The 17,845-nt window shown below is 40.4% G+C and overlaps 1 protein-coding gene across 1 annotated transcript in view; it reads left to right on the top strand.

The window, feature by feature from the left end:
- Positions 1–5,749: 5,749 nt before the first annotated feature.
- Positions 5,750–17,845, top strand: part of OBI1 (ORC ubiquitin ligase 1) — a 41,854-nt gene continuing 29,758 nt past the window's right edge. Inside the window, exon 1 of the mRNA XM_042460273.1 lies at positions 5,750–5,944. Within this exon, the coding sequence (XP_042316207.1) occupies positions 5,873–5,944 (72 nt within the window). The 5' untranslated portion in view covers positions 5,750–5,872. The remainder of the gene's footprint in view (positions 5,945–17,845) is intronic.

The raw sequence follows: 17,845 nt of genomic DNA, 5'->3' as shown, positions 1-17,845 counted from the left end.
TTGGCCAGTCAACCAATTACAAATCCATGTAACAGTTACCTTGTCTAGCCCATATTTCACTAGCTTGTTTGCAAGAATTTCATGGGGAACTTTGCCAAAGGCCTTACTGAAATCAAGATACAGTATACTATTTCCACAGCATTCCCTTCATCTACCAAGCTGGTAATTTTATCAAAAAAAGACATATTTTCTGGCATGACTTCTTTCTCTGAAAACCATGTTGACTTTTTGTGATTATGGCATTGCCTTCTAGATGTTCACAGACTCTCTGTTTAATGAACTGCTCTAGAATCTTTCCTAGTATAGATGTCAGACTAACTGGATGATAATTGTTGGGATCCCCTTTTTTTCCATTTTTGAAGATGGGGACAACGTTTGCCCTCCTCCAGTCTGCTGGGACTTCTCCTGTTCTCCAGGAGTTCTCAAAGATTATTGCCAATGGCTCCGATATTACATTTGCCAGTTCTTTTAATAGCATGTACCTGGATGGGAGACCCGCAATGAATACTAAGTCATATTTCAGAGGAAGGAATTGGTAAAACCACCTCTGAATATTCCTTGCCTTAAAAAAAAACCTATGAAATTCATAGGGTCACCATAAGTCAACAGGCAACTTGAAGGCATATATACAGATGCACAAAGCTAGAAAAAACAGATGAGTAAGATAGATTTTTGTGGGTTTTTTGGGCTATGTGACTATGTTCTAGAAGAGTTTATTCCTGTCGTTTCGCCATCATCTGTGGCTGGCATCTTCTGACGAATGTCTGGAACAAACTCTTCTAGAACATGGCCACATAGCCCGAAAAACCCACAAATAATTATGGATGCCAGCCATGAAGCCTTCGACTTCAGATCAGTAAGATCATAATTCAGTCAGCCAGCAGAGGGAACTTTTGGACTCTCAGGAATTTCAATTTTAACTCTACTGATGTTGTTGTTTTAAAAATAATCATAATTAAAATTAACAGTTAGGGCAATTATTTGAAGACAGGGCTGCTGTTAACTAATCACTCTTTTTTAAAATGAAAAATCCCCATTCACTTTAACTGGTCAGAGCATGTCCCCAGGAAAAGGAATTGATTGCACCGGAAACCTTTTCAACCTTTGCATTTTACACAATAGGAAAAGAAAAGGAAGAAGTTTTCTCAATTGATTTTGATGCCTATTTTACATCTGTTCAAGGCCTAACTGGGGGAAATGAAGTGTGTTTTATAGTTTTAAAAACAACATTAGAAGATCAACATAAATTTTATTAGCTAGCTCGAAGCAAAGGAACCTGTATCTTGATGTCATCTAGTATATGGTCCCATTTAATTATTTATATAATTAGCTACTCAGAAATATAGATGACAAAGAATAAACTGCATGTTCTTTGAAAAACATGAGGACAAGATTGTTGTCAACCCCACCCCATCCTGCCAATAATAATAGATGAGAAGGACTGAGAACAGGTAAAGGTATTAAAACCTTTACAAACAATTATATATCACAATACACAAAAATATATCACAATACAAACAATTCAACCCACCCAGCTTCTTCATCTGCGGAAAACTGAGGGGAGGGGAAACTAGGTACAGCTTGTAAAGGGATCTCAATTGTGCTATAAGATCCCTTTGCATACTGATATTCCAGCCCAACATGGCTATCTCTCTGAATTCTACCTACATTGGGACAGCTTGTATCAGGAAAAGACAAATGAGGCCCTCCAGATATTTTAACCTTCAGCTTCCTATTTGTTGTTGTTAGCTGCCCTCAAGTCAATCTCAATCTGTGGCGACCCTGTGGATGAGACATCTCCAAGACTCCCTGTCTTCCACTGCTCTGCTTATTTCCTGTAAACTTATACCCATGACCTCCGTAATAGAGTCCATCCATCTAGCATGTGGTTTTTCCTCTCTTTCTACTTCCCTCCAATTTTTCTAGCCTTACTGTTTTTTCCAACAATTCATGCCTTCTCATGATGTGCACCAGCCTGCGTTTTGTCATCTTGGCTTTCGGGGAGATTTCTGGCTTGATCTGCTGTTTTTGGGTGTCCATGGGATCCTCAGCATTCTTCTCCAGGACCACATCTCAAATGAATTGATTTTCTTCCTATCTTGTTTCTTAATTGTCCAGCTCTCACATCCACACATGGTAAATGAATGGTGTTTTATAGCGGTAATAGGGAATACAATGGCTTGTGTGATTCTAACTTTTGTGTTCAGTTGTATATCATTGCATTTTACGATCATTTCTAGTTCTTTCATAGTCACTCTCCCTATTCTTAATCTTCTTCTGATTTCCTGGCTGCAGTCGCCATTCCTATGTTTGATCCCAGATAGGAGAACTCTTTACTATTTTGTTTCCTTATTGTCTAGTTTAAATTTATCTAAGCACTCTGTGGTCATTATTTTTGGGTTTTTTATGTTCAACAGTAAGCCTGCCTTTGGACTTTTTTCCTTCATCCTTCTTATTACTACCTCATTATTACTGTTAATTACTGTCAATTTGGCTTCAACATATGGCGATCCTATGAATAAGCCTTCCACCTTAACAAACATTATTGTCTTTTCTCATGCGTCATGAGATGTCCAAAGTACAATAGCCTCAGATTAGTCATTTTTAGATTCTAGGGAGAGTTCAGGCTTGATTTGCTCTAGGACCCTTTTCTTGATCATTTTGGCACAGGGTGACCAGATGTCGTTGCCACAAAGGAGGACAAGGCACTGCAAAATGTAGGGCATTCAATGAAAAAGCAGGACACTCTAAAATAAAAGCCAAAAGCACTAATATAAATATAAATCCATGCTTCTTATCCATGCTCAAAATGGAGGACAATTTGAAATTTGACAGAGGGCTGAAATGTAGGACATGTCCTGAAAAAGGAGGACATCTGGTCAAACTCTTTTGGCAGTCCATGGTACCTGTAGAACTTTCCTTGTTAAACCAGGATAAATTATGTAACCTGATATAAGATACATTGACTTTACACTGATATAAGATAGCTTTACATATTTTTAAAAAGCCGCTCTTGACCTATCATAATAATGCACATCCACAATATAACCATGTGTGTGTGAGGGCGTTGGTTTATATTATTTTTAACCTTTGTATGTTTTAAATTCTGTATGTTTAAAAAAATTTAACTTTTTACTGTTTAATTAAGCTATTTTAATGGTTTTTTTTAAAATGTTGTTTTAATGTGTTTTTGTATTGTGAGCCACCTTGGGTCCCTTTTTGGGAGAAAGGTGGAATAAAAATTAAATAAATAAATAAATAATTTTGAACTAGTGGGGTAGGTGTAAGGTTGTGAAGAAAGCAAGGTGACCAGACGTCCTCCTTTTCCAGGACCTGCCCTACATTTCAACCTTCTGTCCAGGAGGAATTTCAAGAGGTCCTCCATTTAGAGCATGACTAAGAAGCATGGATTTACAGTCGCCCCTCCATTCTTGCGAACTTGAGATCCGCAGTCTTGAATACAGTCAGCCCATCTTATACACGGATTTTTTATACACGGATTCAAGCATCCACGGTTTGAAAATGTTCAAAAAAAGTAGAAATTTCAAATATCAAACCTTGATTTTCCATTTTTTATAAGGGACACCGTTTTGCTATGTCATTATATTTAATGGAATTTGAGCATCTACAGATTTTGTTATCCACGGGGGATCTTGGAAGCAAACCTCAGCATATAACAAGGGTCCACTGTATTCACAGGGGGCGACCCCCATTAAATTCAATGGGAACTGAATATCGGTGAGTCTCCGTTTTGGGTAGTGGTACAGAACAGATCCCTTGCGAAAACAGAGGGCTGGCTGTATATTCCTACAAATGTTTTTAGCTTTTATTTGGGCACGGCCTACCTTTTTTCTTGAATGTCTTACATTTTGCGGTGAGGACACATCTGGGCAACTGTTGCCTCTGACTCCCATCAGTCCTGTTGCCTGCACTGCCAACTGTGGGAGCTTATGGCAAGTTTTAAGAAGCAGTGTGATGTAATAATAATAAAATGTATTTATATCCCGCCTCTCTACAAAATGCAATCGGGACAGCTTACAAGGTTTCAGCGTTGGACTAGGACACTGGGAGACAAGGGTTCGAATCCCTGCTCAGCCACTGGGTGACCTTGGGCAAGAAGCCACACTCTCTCAGCCTTAGAGGATGGCAATGGCAAACCCCCTCTGAACAAAATTCTGCCGAGAAAAAAACAAAACACTGCGATAAATTGTGCCTCAGGATCACTGTTAAGTCAGAAATGACTTGAAGGAAGGATAAGATAAGAAGGTCTTTGTAAAATATCAAATAATCCAGCAGGATCAAGATAGAAGGAAGTTAAGCATGCCTGCTAAGAATGAAGAGCAGAAAGAAAGTACAGTATGGGTAGAAGCATGTTAGGAAAAATGAAGGTGTAAGTCGGAGAAGGTGAGAGAATGTAGTATGGATATGAAAGTGATTTATTGTATATACTCGACCTCATATATAAGCCGAGGGCAGGTTTTGGGGCCAAAATTACAGATTTTGATATGACCCGAGGGTAAAACCTAGGAGCATGTAACAAAGGATCTAAAATGGATGAAGCAAAGGAAAATAATGCCAGAGAAGTTACAAATTCCCAGCTGGCATAACTATTTGTGCTCATACTAAACTTAGGGCTGGATGGATGAGAGACTAGAAGGAGGGTCAGTGCTTCCAGGGCAGATTGAACTCTTGCCTTTCACTGTGTGTGTGTGTGTGTGTGTGAGAGAGAGAGAGAGAGAGAGAGAGTTAAAATACAGTACATATATTGTTGACCTGTGGATAAGTCGACCCACAGGCCAATTTTTTAACCTGAATTTCTAGACCTATACATGAATATATACAGTAGGTAAGATTTTAAATGGAGAAGAGGACAATTTGGAAAAGGGGAAAGTAAAGGGATTATTAGAATGCAGATTGCAAAGTAGAGAGAGAAAACAATCGAATGAGGAGACTAGGTATGAAGGAAAAGTCAGAGATTAGGAAAGGATTGAGAAGAGAAGGATAAGAAATCTTTGTATCACAGTTAATCATTTATTTATTTATTTTTGTAATATACGAATGTATTGGAAGTGACAACTCTTTTCACGCCAAAATGTTTTGCGATGACATGATTTGTTATATGAAGCCTATTTGACAGAAGGAAGGACCGTAATATTTGAAATTTTAATCCATAAAATTATATCTATATATCTATATATAAATGACTTGAAGGCACACAACAATGAAGTCTTTAATATATATATATATATATATGTGTGTGTGTGTGTGTGTATATATAGTGGAGGGCCACAATTGCCACACAGCTGTGTAAATGTTGGGTTTGTAGCAAGATAAGGCACAATTTAGGCTACATCCACACTGGAGGAATAATAACCCGGTTTGGCACCGCTTTAAGTTGTTGTCTGGTTCACTGCTATGGAATTCTGGGAGTTGGAGTTTGTTGTGGGGCTATGGAACTCCCAGAATTCCATAGCCTTGAGCTAGACAAAGTGTTAAACCGCTGCCAAACCGGGTTATTATTCCTCCAGTGTGGATGCAGCGCTAGTTTATTTCACTTGTGCAATGGCGTCCCCTCTTTTTGGAATGGTACGTCCCACTGCCCATTGGCTGCCCCTCTCCTGGACGTGACCAAAACACACATCCGGGGGGGAGAGAGGCTCGAATAGTTAGTTGTTCACGCTCCTCCTTCTCCTCCCCCTCCCTTCTGGAACTCTGAAAAGCGCCCTCGTTTCCTGGGAGGAAGATTGGCCTCGCCGGCTCGCCGTAGCCGTAGCCTGCAAGCCGCGTGAGCCAGAGAGAGTGAGTCCTCCTTGGCCGCCCGCCGCGGTGGTGGATTGGAACGTCCACGCTCGCGGGATTCGGAGACGTCACAATGGCTCAGAATGTTCAGAACGTTACGCTGTCTCTCACGCTGCCCATCACTTGCCACATTTGCCTGGGAAAGGTAACAGAGGATTTGAACTCGCAGCCTTTGGAGGGCTCCAGGGGGTCGGTGCCCCTGATCTGGGGGCTGGAGGGCAAGGTTTATGAACCCAGGGAGGACCCCTCCCTGGACCCCTCCCCAGCCAAGGCATTGCCAGCCTTTGTCCCCAAATCCCTCCATGATCTTGCCTCTGGTTCCCTGCAGAGAGTGGCAGAGGAAGGGAGGCCTTGGATAGACTCCCTGGCCTTTGATGCTCATGGCAGCCTCATAGTATTATCTCAAGAGACAGGAAATGTGGCTTGGCAGTCTGGAGCTGAGAATGTGTGCTGTGTGCCTCCAAGTCGGTTCCAGCTTATGGTGACCCTCAAGCGACCCTACCATGGGGTTTTCTTGGCAGGGTTTGTTCAGAGGGGGGTTGCCAGTGCCTTCCTCTGAGGCTGAGAGAGTGTGACTTGCCCAAGGTCACCTACTGGGTTTTATGGCTAAACTGGGATTTGAACCCTGGTCTCCAGAGTCATAGTCCAACACTCAAACCACTTCACCATACTGGCTCAGATTGCTCTCCTAGGTTTTGATTAGCTTTGCCACTGAAGATTTTAAGATGGGTGCCAGTAACACGGTAGGCCAGGTAGCATGGAAGGCAAGGCCAGGCAGGCTTACGTTCTCCTATGGAGAGCCCCAGGCTCTTCACACACACACACACACACACACACACACACACACACACACCCTCTTGAAGCTCCTGTAGTTTCTTAATTGACTGTTGTTCTCAGCTTGAATAAACTGAGAAGTTCAGTGTGGATTGAGCTACAGTCTAAAACTCCTCCTGACTTGTGGTGATTTCAGTTTTGTGACCTCGCTGTCTTCTGTTGTCATTCTTCCTCTGAGCTCCCACTTTGGCCTTGTGTTTCCTGTGATGCCTAGTTCACTTCCAATAGATCTGCAGTTTTGTTTTCTGTGACTTGTGATCAGGAAGAGCCCTGTAGCAGCTTTTCTGCTTTTCCTGTCCTCTGTCAGAATCACTTGGTGCTGGTTATTTCTTACTCCTGGTCCACCATTTAGTTTTATCTGCACATAATTTGAATGGTGAAACATGTTGCTTGGTAGAATATTGTGTGCGTGTGTGCATGACTTTAAGTTGCCCAGAGCCGCATCCAGACTGCAGAAATAATCTGGTTTGATCCCACTTTTAAGTGCCATGGCCCCATACTATGGAATTCTGGGAATTGTAGTTTGCTGAGGCTGGGTTCAAACCAGATTATTTCTGCAGTCTGTTTGCAGCCCATCGTGACCCCATTAATTTTACAGGGTTTTCTTAAGCAGTACTCAGAGACAGTTTGCCATTCTCTGCCTCTGAAATATAGCCTAACAGCACCTGGTATTTATTGGCTGTCTCCCATCCAAGTCCTAACCAGGGCTGATCCTGTTTAGTGTCCAAGATCAGACAGGATCTGATGCCTTCAGAGTACATAGGCCTTGACAAGCTTGGTTTAGAGGTTTCAGTATAGGACTAGGACTCTGAGGATTGGGTTTGAATTTTCCATTTGGTCATGGAAACCCACTGGGTGACTTTGGGTGAGTCACACACTCTCAGCCCTAGAAAACTCTGTGATAGGTTCGCCATAAGTCACAAATGACTTTAAGGCACACAACAACAATATTACAAGAGTATATACTCTCAGCCTCGGAGGTAGGCAAATACAAACCCCCTTTTAATGAATCTTGCCACAAAAACCCAATGCTAGGATTACATTAAGGTGTACATAGGTCAGAAACAACTTGAAGGAACACAAAACCAGATATTGTTGCGTGGGAATGGGATTAAATGGCCATACACTCCATTTGGTGCTGATGTATTTATTTACTCTTGCCAGTTACATGATAGCTGGTGGTTCACATGTCAATGCTCCAAGCATAGAATGTGAACTTTAAAAGAACTATCCAAGGTCCTGGATGTTTGTGTCAAAGTTCTGTCAAAGTTAATCGCTTGCAATTGGAAAACTACTGACAACCAAAATATTAGCTGATGGTGTGACGAGATCTTGCTGTACTGGAAGGACTAGTGCAACAGCTTAAACAACTGAATGCAGACACAGATAAATTTACAGGCATTTGGTTTCTTTTTATTAGCCATACTCATAGCGTATTTTAGAGGCACGTGGAAGCAAACTCCCACAACCCATGGGAACATTTGGAATGATGCACTTCTCTGAAGTACATTAAAATTTCAGATGATACATTGTGTGTGTTGCAACGTGGTCTACACACCACAGCATTGATTGTGTCTTGCCATTTATTCATTTTCATACTTTTACTTCTTGATTCTCATTTAATAGCAATAGCATTTGCATTTCTATACTGCTTATCAGTGAACTCAGCACTCTCTCAGCGGTTTACAGTCTGTAAGCCAATTGCCCTCAACAAGCTAGGTACTCATTTTACCAGTCTACGAAAGGATGGACAGCTGAGTCCACCTGGAGCCCTAGGATCGAACTCGCAATGTTGTGGTTGCAGTGCCACAATTTTTAATAAAAAAATTCAGATTTAAATCTAAGTGCAAATTAATTTCCAGGGGTCTCATTGGGGGATGTGCACCACACCATGTGACACGCCAAGGGGCTGTACACCTGATGGGGCAGTACACCCATTGGGAATGGCACGGCTGCTGGGCAAGAGAAAAGGGATGTCGCCCTGCTTTCTCACTCCATCAGCAGCCATGTCAGACCCTAAACAGGTTGTTCAGAGGCCCTAGCACAGCCATGGTCTGGCCAGGTAGTAGGTGGCCTACCAAGAGGTAAGCAAGCAAGGCAACAGGAATGAGATCAGGTGGGGCAGTCCGCCATCTCCTGCAGCTCTTTCTGGGCACCTGCACTAGGTGACACCAACTGCAGTGTTTATTCCCCACTGACAGGGGAGTCACCAGCTGACACTGGTTAGGTTTGTGCCCAGCCTTTACTCCTATGAGCTCAATACGGCATTCATATCTTTCCCCCTAAATACTTTATACTATCAGCCAGAGAGAAGATGATTGCCCTGACCTTACTGAATAAGTTTCATGAATCATTGGTGGCTTGAACGTTGAATTCCCAAACCTCAATCCCATACTTTCATAAATGCTAAAAATGTGCTTGTCATATGCTTGTATATCTCTTTTCCAAGAAGAGTGATTAGAGTAAGGCAGTTGGGAATAGAGTCAGCCTAATTCCCTCCTTTCACAGTTATTATACATGGTCTCTTTCTTCTCTCCCCCCCCTCCCCCAAATACTGAAAGCTTTATAAAATAGATAACTGCAACTAAACATGCTTATTGGGAGTTATGCCATCAGGTTTTTCCTATCCTTCAATGGAGCATACTTCTGATCAATATTCTAAGGGTAGCAATTTTATTCTTGCTTGTGATCTGGCTCATGAGAGTCTTCTGAACTTGATAGCAGCATCTGAAACTCTCAGATGTTCCTAAGTGCTGATGTGCTAACTTTGGCTGCATCTGCACTGTAGAAATAATGCAGTGTGACACTGCTTTAACTGCCTTGGCCCCATCCTAAGGAATCATGGCATTTGTAATTTTTTCTGGCACCTGAGCTCTCTGATAGGAGACTAAATATCTCACAAAATAACAAATCCTGGAATTCCATAGCATTGAGCCATGGTAGTGAAAGCAGTGTCAAACTACATTATTTCTGCAGTGCAGATGCAGCCTTAATCTTTGTCCGTTGGCATGCAGTTATTCAAACCTGATATCCCTGGCCAAACTAAAATCTATTTTGCATTTATGTGAGGCTGATTGACCTTTTGATAGCATGATGTTGCCTATCTCACACAGGATTCTTTTGGAGGATCATTAAAATGGGGAGGGGGAGTTCTCCAAAGGTAGCAGGGGCTGATTTTGACAACCCTCTCCTATAGGTTGCGCAAAGAATTACACAGAATAATTTCTGATAATCATTTAGGCTGAATTTTAGCTCTCTCTGTGTGTGCTTTTGGGCTGGGTTCCCCCCCTCAAAAAAAAAAAGGAGTTATGGATAGGTGAGTGACGTAGACTGTTTCCTTTTTGAATGGTTTTGGGGGCCTTTGGGGCAGTTTTCAGGTGAAAAATTACCTGAAAATTTAATGCATTTTAAAAAATTGCTCAGTTGTTGGAATTTGAGGTCTGCCAGAGGGCTTTGATGGTGCAAAAGAGGGTTCAAGGCTTGCTTGTAGCTATATCTTGTCCCTCCCCCAGCAAAAAAAACCCTCTGCCCCAGTACGCTGTGACATTGCGCGCTGCACCACACAGTGCACAGCGTCACAGTACTCCCTAGTAATGCATCTGCATGATGCAGGGCCAAAGGAGCACCGTATAGCCACAGCACCACAGCTATCACACTGTTTCAGGATGCAAAAAGGAGCCGCAGCCCTGATCCAGCAAAAATGGAGGCGCCTACAGGCAGCCCCTCAGCCTGCTCCACATACAATATTTTCTACATATAGGTTGAATAAATAGGGTGATAGAATGTTTCTTCGTGTTTTTACACAATCCCCATCAGACACACAGTGTCTTGAGGGAGATGCCTTTCTGTGTTCTGGTCCCATATGGCTATCAAGGGACTTGTGAATAAGGCAATCTTTTCCTAGTCCTCTGTGTGAACCTTTGCATTTGTGTCAGACTCAGTACAGTGGTAAACACTGAAAATGTATATTTCAGCTTAATATACTTTGATAAGCCCAATTCTTATCATTATTGCTTTTTCATAATGGTGTTGTTATCGTGCTGTCAAGTTGTTTCCAATGTATGACTGCTCTATCATGGGGTTTTCTTTGGTAAGACTTGTTCATAGGCTGAGAGAATATGACTTGTCCAAGGTCAGTTATGTCCGAGGGTTTCTATGGCAAAACAAAGATTTGAACCCTGGCCTCCAGCGTTGTACTCCAGCACTGAAACCACTATACCATGCTAGCTCTCATTTTTCCATATAACTGAATTGTATTTCCCAAGTGGTATCCCTAATATCAGTACTGGTAGAAAGAGGGCTTGTCCTTCACCTCATTTCTTGCTTGCATCCCCCTGACCCCAGTTCTCATTACTGTGAGATACTAGGAACCAGAGAAAGCCAGTTGTTTTCCCATTTTTCTCAAAAAACGACATCCCAGCTTTCTCCCAATTGGAGAACCAAGTCTGCTCATCATACAAGTTTTTTTTTAAAGCACAATTAAACAATGGAGAATGAAAACTTTTTTTAAAAAAAATCAACATAAAATGTAAAATGGCTTATGTAAAATGGCAAAATCAAGGTTTTCTTTTTGTATTTTTGAGATGGGTATTTTCAAGCAGTGGATGGTTGAATCTGTTGATTCAGAATCTGTGGATACAGCAGAGCAGCTGTAATTCTCAATGTTCTGTAGTTCTAGATCAGGGGTGGGCAACTGTGGAAGGCTAGGGAGCTGCATTAAACCTCTAGGAGACTTTGGAGGGCTGCACCTACTCAGGCAAACTAAGTGAATGAATAAATACTGTAAATGTTTTATTCCTTAATGCCTTTATGGGACACTTTCACCATGCTTTGGGGTTCAAAAAAAGCCTAAATTGGTCCAGAATCTGGCAGAATGTGGTAGAAATGTACCCCTTGCCTTCAGAATTACATTTTGGAGCGTTTAGGGTAATTTTATTTTGCCAAAATTGTTTTTGGTTCCCAGGGGCCTCCACACTTGATGGAAAAGATGTTGCTGGACTGCTAGTCCTATTAGTAAGCATAGCGAACAGGGAAATACCATGGGACTTGCAATCTGACAATATCTGGGTACTACACATTTTCCCCTCCTGCTCTAAATGGGGAAACAACCATCCTTTCCTTTTTTGTAGAGATTGCCGTGTATCTTTTACTTAGAACACTTGGACTATTTAAAACAAAAAGATCAGAAGGTTTATGTAAATATCAAGTGGCAGCAAAACTGTAGACACAGGAGTGCCAGTGCTTCAATCCTCTGCTCACATATTTGGATACAAACATCATTCAACTTCAGGAAGGCTTGATGCCAGATGAATATGGAAAGGAATAGGCTTTCCAAGTCTTTAAGATACACATCACCTTAAAAGCAAGGGAAGGCATTTTTGTAACAGATCAAGGAATTCATTGGCTAAAATACTGGCAAATAAAGAGGATCTAAAAAGAGAAATGGAAGCACAAGGAATAGAAAGTAAAAAAGACAGAGTTTGATGGAATAATTTTAGGTGACAGAAAACAATTAATTAAGAAAACTTAATTTTTTTTATTAGAAATGGAATTATTTGAAGAAACAGTCAAAACAGATATGATTAAGTGGGCACAGGACACAGGAAAGGAAATACCTCTTGTTAGTTGGGAAAATGTTTGGAAAAGAAACTTACACTTTACGAAATGTAATAATTTAAAAGAAAATTACTACAAACCTTTCTATAGATGGTATATAACCCCAACTAAGATAGCAAAAATAGGTAAACATGGCAATAAGAACTGTTGGAAATGCAATGATAAAGTGGGGTCTTTTTACCATATGGGGTATAAATACCATAAATAAATAAATAAATATGTGGTGGCAGTGTATCAAAGCAAAAACATTTTGGAAAATGATACACAAGGACATGATAATGACATTTAAAAAGGATATATCATTAAGACCTGAACTTTTTTTGTTAAACGTAACAGATATAATTCTTGATAACCTAGTTCAGGATGAAGTGACTGTATTGCTTTACATGATCACTGCTGCCCGAATAATATAAGCAAAATATTGAAAGAGGTAGATGAATGGATCCTAAAGCTGAATGACTTAGCCATACTAAATACCTTATCAATGTATAATAGCAATAGAACAACCAAACAGTACAAAGAAAAATGGAAAGAGATAGCAAAGCTGTGGGTAAGGAAGACAAAATCACAAATATGAAAAATTTGATTTAGTTTAATATTCTTTACTAATCCAGGATTAGATTTAAGTGCATTACCAGTAACATGGAAGTTGTAAAAGTTGAATGAAACAAGCTTTATTTGAATCACTGAGAGAGAGAAAAAGATACACACCACCCATATTTACCTGCATTGGCCCTTGAGTAAAGTAAAAACCTCCACATTTGACTTAAGTCTATGACAGGTATGTTAGAATCAATTAGAAATATATATATTTTACTTCTACATTTGGCTCATGAAAGATGATTAGAGCTGTCATCTGATTGTCAGTTTCAGTTGCTTATTTAATCTGTGGAAATGTGCATATTTCCAAATTCTGAACATGGATGCATCTTTAAGAAATTAAACGAACCACAAGAAGTCTTCTTTTGGAAGCTCCCTATTTATTGAAAAGCATTTAAAACAGCTTAAATGCCTAACAGTAGGTGGAAATAAAGAAACTTTTTGAAATAAAAACAAAAGAAAAGGCGTAGAGGCTGAGGTTTAGCAATGAGAACTCTTGTTTACTAAACTGTATGCCATGACTCACTGTTACGAGGAAAGGCCAGCATTTGTGTGTGTAAAGGGGCTATGCACCTTGTTTCAAAGATGAATCATTAATTCTTCAGGCTTCCAGGAGTAGCTGTTCTCCTTTATTTAAAAGGGAAAATATTGGCACAGGTTTCACAGCAACACGGATCAGGGCTGCATGTAGCTTAGGTTCTGTGTGTTGCCCACCCTGTCTTAATTTGTATTGTTCCCCCACCTGCCCACTGATTAGTCTTAATTTGCTGAAACCATTGTTCTACTGGTTAAAATTTGCAATCTTAATTAAAAGTGTCTGTTTGTCTTAGAAAATTGCTTGGATCCTCCTGAACAATTATTTTTGTTCAAAGTGAATGGACTTCCAGATGTCCCGGTTTTATTTCTCTTCATTGAAACACTGAGCCAGCTGGAAACTATGGCTAGGTTTATATTTATGTATGTTAAATTGATATCACACCCTTGATATGTAAATCTGAGACATTAAGGGAACAGCGACCTGCAAGCAGTCCCATCCTGGCACTAACTAGACCCAGCTCTGCTTAGCTTCCATGAGGTTGGTGTGCCTACAGACTAACCTTTGGTTAGTTCTTGTCCAAGCTTCCACCTGAAGTAGAGAGCATTGTGTGAATATGCTTGTCACTGTCTTATCCTGGATATTGACTTTTTCTGTCCACTTGAAGGAAGTATTTTTAAATACTCTTTTTAGAAAAACTCACCTGGTGCCAACTTTTTCTCCTGGTCCACTTGAAGACTTCCTTTGCTTAGGTGTACTTACCTGGATTTATATTCAGCTGGACTTTATTAATGTGCCCCTATTGCATTGCTGTGTTCTTTTTTTACTGTATAGGACCTCCCAGAAGTAGTCAAAATCAAGCATTGGTACCTCAGTCTTGTGCTTTGCCACATAGCATTCAATGTTCTGATATGCACTTGTATGCCGTTCAGTGGGCTTTGGAAGACTCGTGGGGGAGTGTCAGAGCCTGGAAAAGTGTAGTCTGGCAGTGAATCTTCCTCTGAGTTTGAATCTCTCTGTAGTCAAAACTTCACTATCTGTGCATGATAATATCAGTAGGCTTGTTTCTGAGGGAGAGAAAAAATGGAAATGGAAAGTGTCCTGGATGGAATCCTAACTGGTTGGAACCCCTAGCAGAAGCATGTCACACATTAATATTTTGTGACAGGTCTAGTATGTCTCTTCTTAACCATGCAGACTTAAGAGAAACCTTTGAGTGCTAACACCCTACAACTGAAAGATTGAACATCCTTATATTCATAGAATCATAGAGTTGGAAGAGACTACAAGGGCCATCCATTCCAACCCTCCTCCCATGCAGGAATACACAATCAAAGCATTCCCGGCAGATAGCAATTCAGCCTCTGTTGAAAAATCTCCAAAGAAGGATTCTTTACGTCCTTGACTCTACATACTCTGCCTGTAGTAAGAGAGTATATTAGTGTTTGAACTTCAAGGGTTATTCAGAACATTAATTTCTAGATATCCTACTTCAGGAATGAGCAACTGAAGTGGTTTAAGGCTAACACTCTGCCTCAGGGGTGGGCCGTTGACTCAGGACCACCTACCCAAAAGCCAAAAAACAAAACAAAAGAAGAAGGGGCTAGAGGACCATTTCTGGTTTTTAAATTTGATGTTTTTAGATGGTAATACAGTGCAGAATGACCCTAGAAGGTTTTAACAAAAGGTAAATTGCTACTCCTGGAAACTTTCTGAAAAAGGGCAGTGTAGAGAATAGGCAGATTTAGGCCAGGCTAGCAACCAGTCAAGAGTCAGAAGGCTGGCTGGGAGGAGGTGAAAATTCCTTTCCGTTAATGACAGTCAAAAAGGCAGATAGGGTCTTGTTGAGTCCAGAGAGGGATGGATTATTGATGGTTCCAGGGACGAACTGGGTTAAAGTCCAGAAGTCAGGGACTTGTAACCAGTAAAGAACTCCATGTGAGGGAGGTATTGTAGAGAAAGATCCTGTGGGATACAATCAGCCTGAGAGACAGGGTTATTAATTAGATTTAAGGAAAGTAAGCCAGAAAGAGGACTGTGTAACTGTCCTTGAGAACAGTAACACAGATACTCTGAGGAGAGTGGTATAAGGAAACTGTCATTGTGACAGTTAAAACTAAGAAACCAGTAACACAAGTGCATGAAACAACAATTCCTTTATTTAGACATAATTAAGTATCCTTTGTTTGGAACATCTGTTTAATAAAGTTTGGATATTATTTTAGTAAAAGCATGCCTGCATTTTGAATATACATCCACGTTACCAATATCACTCCTTTTAGAACAAAGAATTTAAAAGGGTCTGTGTTAATTTGGTGGCAGCGGTGGGGTAAAAGGCCCAATTGTAGTTACCAGGAAAATGTGTGTCACAGGCAGTCTTCAGGAATCCGAAAGAGTTGAGGGATGCAGAACCAACCTTGGGGGTCTGCATATGGTCTTAGACGTGGACTTTTCCTATCTCTATCCTACTATAATGAAGCCCAAATACTGTACACTCGTCTCTTCATATTTGTGGCTTTGATATTTGTGGATTTGATTATTCATGGATTTGATTAATATGTTCTCTCTAGGAATATCTAGGTCCTCTAGTGCAACTTTATGGTCAACTTTAAAAGTTGCACTGAAAGACCTAGAAATTTCTAGAGAGAATACTCTACTAGGCATTTGTAGCTCCTCCGGTGCAATTCTATGATCAGTGTCTCTCAGATGTTGACTACAGAGTTGCACTGGAGGACCTAGAAATTCCTAGAGAGAATATATTAATCAAATCTGTGAATAATCAAATTCCTAGAGTTATCCTCTCAGGTAAAATCATGGAGTTTTTGTTATTTGCGGCTTTTCCATATTCATGGGGGTCTTGTGCCCCTAACCCTAGCGAATGTGGAAGGACATGTTTATATTTGATTAAAATTTCTGGAGTTTCCCTCTTTATAGAATAGAATTCAAAGAGACCACAAGGGCCATCCAATCCAACCCCTGCCATGCAGAAACTCACAATCAAAGCATTCCCAACAGATGGCCATCCAGCCTCTGTTTAAAGACCTCCAAAGAAGGAGACTGCACTACACTCTCAAGCAAGAACAGCCCTTACTGTCAGGAAGTTCCTCCTAATGTTGAGCTGGAATCTCTTTTCCTGTAGCTTGCATCCATTGTTCTGAGTCCTGTTCTCTGGAGCAGCAGAAAACAAGCTTGCTCCATCTTCAAAGTGACACCCCTTCAAATATTTAAACAAGGCTATCATATAACTCCTTAACTGTCTCTTCTCCAGGCTAAACATATCCAGCTCCCCAAGTCTTTCCTCATAAGGCATGGTTTCCAGACCCTTCACAATTTTGGTTGCCCTCCTCTGGACATGCTCCAATTTGTGAACATCCTTTTTGAATTGTGGTGCCCAGAACTGGACACAGTAATCCAGGTGACGCCTGACCAAGGCAGAATAGAGTGGCACTATTACTTCTCATGATTTAGACACTATATTTTATTGATGCAGCCTAAAATAGCATTGGCCTTTTTAGCTGCCACATCACACTGTTGACTCATGTTCAACTTGTGGTCTACTGGGACTCCTAGATCCCTTTCACACATAGCCTTGTTAAGCCAGGTGTCACCCATTCTATATCTATGCATTTCATTTTTTCTACTTAAGTGCACTACCAAAGTCCCTACCTCCATCTGTGATTTCTCTTGTATCTTTATTTTTTGATAATTTTATATTATTTTTAAGAATGCAGCTAGCCACTGAGCAATTGTATTGACTAGTCATTTGTCATTGGATGGCTAATATCAATGCAAGTAAAAATACTACACTGTTCTCAACCAATGCCCAGTGTTGGAAAAATTCCTTCCACTTTTTTACACTTGTAAGAACTGAGGACATTGGAAAAGTTATTTTCCTGATGGTGCTTGGACCTTTTGACACCTCCTTCCTGGACAGTTCCAAATTCAAAGGTAAACACTTTGTAAGGCAGACATGTGCAGCCCTGTCCACTTTAGCTGACAGCTTTAGGATTCTCAGAAACCATTACTGAGGTCTATATATATTTGTATTGGAAAGAGTAACAGAACACAGTATCTGAAAACTCATGATGATGATGATGATGATGATAGAGATAAAATATTATCATCAATTTTCAGACATTGTGGTTTCTAATTTCAAAGCAGAACAGAGTTTAGAATTGCAGATTACCAGAGGCCTTGAAAGACTTCTTTACAGAGACCAAAAGAAATGTTTTTATGGTAGGCAAAGTTAACATGAAATACAAATTTTTTTTATCCTTTTCAGTTCATTATTGAATCCCAAGGCTTTTCAACTCCAAGCAGAATTTTCAATTAAAGAATGGTCTTCTTAGTAATATCTTTTTAGAAACCTATTTCAGTAAACTGTTTGGTCCTTTAGGAAAATACATAAGTATCTTGTTAAGATACAAACACTAAAAACCCAATCCTCTGTGGTACAGCTGT

This window comes from Sceloporus undulatus, chromosome 3 (assembly GCF_019175285.1).
Source record: "Sceloporus undulatus isolate JIND9_A2432 ecotype Alabama chromosome 3, SceUnd_v1.1, whole genome shotgun sequence".
NCBI classification, from domain to species: domain Eukaryota; kingdom Metazoa; phylum Chordata; class Lepidosauria; order Squamata; family Phrynosomatidae; genus Sceloporus; species Sceloporus undulatus.
Note: the sequence above shows the minus strand (reverse complement) of the source record. Positions and strands in the feature narration are given on the sequence as shown.